This window comes from Octopus bimaculoides, chromosome 23, assembly GCF_001194135.2.
Source record: "Octopus bimaculoides isolate UCB-OBI-ISO-001 chromosome 23, ASM119413v2, whole genome shotgun sequence".
NCBI classification, from domain to species: Eukaryota; Metazoa; Mollusca; class Cephalopoda; order Octopoda; family Octopodidae; genus Octopus; species Octopus bimaculoides.
The window spans coordinates 36,993,534-36,997,871 of NC_069003.1; the positions used below are offsets into that span (position 1 = coordinate 36,993,534).

Below are 4,338 nucleotides of genomic sequence, written 5' to 3' on the forward strand. Positions count from 1 at the left end.
AGTCCGGGTGTTTGTTCTCGTTTGCATCTTCACATTATCCGTGAAAGAAAAGAAAACTAAAAGTTATAAATAAGGTAAAGCATTTTATGAATGTTTTTGTTTTCGTTTGTCCAGAAAAGCAAAGAAGGCGTTTTGGGAAATAAAGAGAGAAATGGTAATTATTCGTTTATTTGTCAGAACGGCCACGATTGACAGGGACTCAGGGTTTTATACAGATTCATTAAGAAAATTACATTAATTATGAAAACGACGATAATTCCTAATATATGTAAAGCCACACATTTGGTGGTGGTGGGGGGGGGTAAGGTTAATGAGTTCGAGTACTCGTCTCTCCCCGGCTTTTTATGAATCTGGAATTATGAAAGTAGCAAAGAAACCCAAGTAAATACTACAGCATATATGTATATATATGTATAGTGTGTGTGTGTGTTTATTTTGTTCTCGTCTGGTTCTCTACCGAATCTGCTATTTTCCTGTGTTAAACGAGTTCTTAGCCCGTCGCGGCCAACTGTAATCTTTCTAACTTCCAAGGGGATTATTAATAAATAAATAAAAATATCTGCCTAATATTTTGCGTCATTATAATCCTTTATACCGTCCTCATCTTAGCATTTCTGATTTCAATTCTCTGTATTAGAAACCGATAAATGGTGATGTTTAAACGTTTGAAGAATTTGTGACGGAGCTCGAAGGTTTAACCCTGTTCAGGCTTTTCTTTTTAATCACCCAAATTGGTGTTAATAAGGTTTTGCTTTTGGGTTTCTCTGGTGCAAAACTGAACTAGCTCCCGATATTTTTGTAACTAAAATATTATTACATACACCTGTGTGTGTGTGTGTGTGTTCACGTCTGTGTATAAGAAATGTATTTATATATACACACACTTTATATATATTGAAAATATTTGTTAGATATCTATTTATATTTGTGTAGTGCGTAACTAAAATCTTTTCCAGACAGAATATTATTTTTAAAAAATGATAAGTTTTGGAGTCGGAATCCAACCGTAGTTGCGGCTGCATTTGGTTGTATCTCTTCTTATATCAAACTCGACCGAAATCGCCTCTGCTTTTGTAATAATTATATGTGCATTCTAACACCCTGCTTGCCTATCGGTTCTAAATTGCAAATAGTCACCTTGATAATTTATATAAAATCGTTTTTAAGGTGTTCCTTTTGAAATTGTAGCCTTTAATCTTGATTCTAGGTCAGAAATGTTTACGAAGTTACGCTCGGAACACCTAGTATATATATCGTTATAATTTTGCCATGCAAGTATATAACCGTCATGTAATTTTATTAAACTCTTCAAAGTTATTAAGTAAACGATGCTAATGAGTTTAATAACATTTATTTGTGTTCGCTTGTTAGTCATTAATTTTCATTCGGCACAAATTTATTGAAACAGCTGACCGAGTTTCGATTGCTAGTAATTATATTTCACTTGTGTTATTGTTAATAACCTTTAAACAAATTCTCCTCACCTGCTACATTAATGCATCGCATTTATAAACACAATTTGTTGCTAATGAGGGAACCTCGACATGATTGCCTGATATTCAAGAAAGAGAAGCCAAATGTTCCTCAAATAGCATCCTGCCGCCTTAACAAACAACGATGGTCATACAGGATAATGTCCCATATACAGTATGCATGAGGAGAGAATGTCACGAGTGGATGGATACCAGGAGATGAGAGAAATGCAGAGCAGGTGCTTGTTGTAGAAGAGCTTACATGGGTATTTGCATTTAGAAGACTGGGTCCATCAGCTAAAACAAAACAAAAAAATACTTAGAAAACGACTATTTGTAAATTCCCTTGTTCGAAAATATAAGGACACAGGTCGTATCGTATAGCCAGCTGGAGACGATGTCTCCTGGGGCTAAATTACAGCAACATTCGTCCTAAACCAGGACTGCCATGTTATGTTGGCAAATAATGTTTACTCCGTCGGGGTTCATTGTTGTACCCCAATGTGACCCATGCCAAGCATAATGAGGCTACTATTGCTGATTCTTTATTATCCACAAGGGGACTAAACAAAGAGGGGACAGTACAGGCTACAATTGCATGACTTACATGCTGTTACCAATACATTTATGTTTGTCAGCAGTTAATATTTGTAGACTTATCTCACCCTCACATTTACTGAAACTTCAACACCTGTACCCCCTTTCGCATTAACCCCTCCCCCAGGGCTCATAGCTTAACCGCAGTCTACAGTTATCTGGTTTACTGTCAGTGTACAAATATATTCACCTAAATTAAGTTAGCTCCACCAATACGTCTTAATTCTGTCTTCAACTGTGGAAGTACACAAGCCTCTTCGTCAGTGTCTTATCAACCATTCTTAATTTTCGTAAAAAAAAAAAAATTTAAAAAAGGATGGGGTTGGGGTTATACACCTTATTATCAGAACTAACCCTGCAACTAAATAACAACGCTTAACCTTTGTCCTTTTTGTGTGGCTGTGCCTCATGTGTGTTGAAACTGTGAAGGAAAATATTTCAGTTTTCATCTCTCATCACAAGACTTTCTCTTCTGATATTGAAACTTTCTTTTGCATCTTCCATTGCAGCAGTTTAATCACATTCCAGGATGGGTCGGAGGAAGAAGGCACGTAAACCACCACCCAAAAGGAAGGCAATAGAACCACTGGACCTTATTTTCAACTGTCCATTTTGTAACCACGAAAAATCCTGTGAAGTGAAAATGTAAGTTGTTTTATTTTCTATAGACTTTTCTTTTCTTCTTCTTTTCACATTGTTTTTCTTTGAAACCTGGCAGTTTGTTTTGTCTGTTAACATTGGTCAGGTGCATAAATGAAATGCCAATGAGATGGTCATGTGACATTGTTTATGATTGAGGTTTTGATGGAAACCCAAAGCTGCTGTCAAGATATTTGTAGGTCAGCCATCGAGGGTCAGATATGGACTGGCAACCAGCCTGGCAGCTGTTTGTGTCAAACTGTTGTTTTTGAACTCTGGCTGAAATTTAATCCACTTGGCACAGCTGTGTTGCTAAAAAGTCTGCTTTCCAACTTGTCGTTTCAGGTTCAGTCCCAGCAAGAATCCAAACAATAATGTATCCATTCTCATGAATTATGTCACATAGACATCGGCAAATAATTTATTTACTGATTTGTATAAAGAATAGACTGAACTCTTGTTTCATTTATCAGTTCAGTGAGGCAGCTTTGACTGATGAAAGACAATAAGGCTGGAACATCACAGTGTCTCAAAGTTGCCTTACATTGGTGAAACACATGTACGGTGGAACCTTGGTTGACAAATTTAATTTGTTCCTGAAGACTATCACCAGAAACTGTTTTTTCCCCATAGAACAGAATTTCAAGCAGGGTTGTGCACTGAGAGAAAGCTAGACAGCAACTGTTGGTGCTAGCTTTTCTGTTTGTTACTTGAGATACCGTTTGTCCTCCCGAAGTGTTTTATGTTCAAATAGTTGTTTGTAAACCAGTTTCTTTGTAAAGGGAGGTTCCACTGTATTATGAACACAACTCATCATCTGAAAGGCAAAGGTGTTACAGTTTTAGTACACGTCTATTAATCAGTCTATTAATCAGTCTGTGTGTGTGTGTGTGTTTATTGCCCACCACTACTTCTTAACAACCAGTGTTGGTTTGTTTATCTCTCTGTAGTTTAGTGGTTTGGCAAAAAGATCCTGATAAAATAAGCACTGAGGTCAATTCTTTTGACTAAAACCCTTCAAGACAATGCTGCCATTTTCCGGTTCAGTTGTTTCAGTCTGATGACTGAAACGACTAAAAGATAAAAGATATATATATATTGTTGAAGAGTGTAGGCTCAAAACATCAAAGACTTTCTCTATTCCCAAGCGTTATACTAATACATCCATTTGTTGTTTACACCACCTGTCTTCATCTGTTGTTTTTTCGTAAATTCTCCCTATATATATATATTTCATTTCATTTCATTTCAAAGTTTCAGCTCAGAGCTGCGGCCATGCTGATGCACATAAGTTATATGATGATGATGATAATTTTTACATATATATAATTTTGTTTGGTGTACCAATGTGCCAGAAGGGAGGCTAGGCGACAGGTTTATTTAGCCAGAGGGGAAGCAGATAAGGAAAGATTTGCCAATGTTCTGCGCCGTGAGGACCAAAGACTCGAGGTATTTCGTGTTGCAAGACAGTGTAGGAGAGAGAATAGTGATGTTGTAGGAGAGAAATGTGTTCGCATGGATGATGGTACGCTTGCATTAAATGAGGATGCAAAGAAAGAGGTCTGGAGATGCCACTACGATAGATTGCTTAATAAAGAGAATGAATGGGAGAAAGAGAGCCTGCCTTATG

The 4,338-nt window shown here is 37.0% G+C and overlaps 1 protein-coding gene across 1 annotated transcript in view; it reads left to right on the forward strand.

Moving 5' to 3' along the window:
- Positions 1-4,338, forward strand: part of LOC106869015 (transcription elongation factor 1 homolog) — a 7,741-nt gene continuing 3,403 nt past the window's right edge. Inside the window, exons 1-2 of the mRNA XM_014914509.2 lie at positions 1-74; positions 2,579-2,714. Coding sequence (XP_014769995.1) covers positions 2,599-2,714 — 116 coding nt within the window. The 5' untranslated portion in view covers positions 1-74; positions 2,579-2,598. The remainder of the gene's footprint in view (positions 75-2,578; positions 2,715-4,338) is intronic.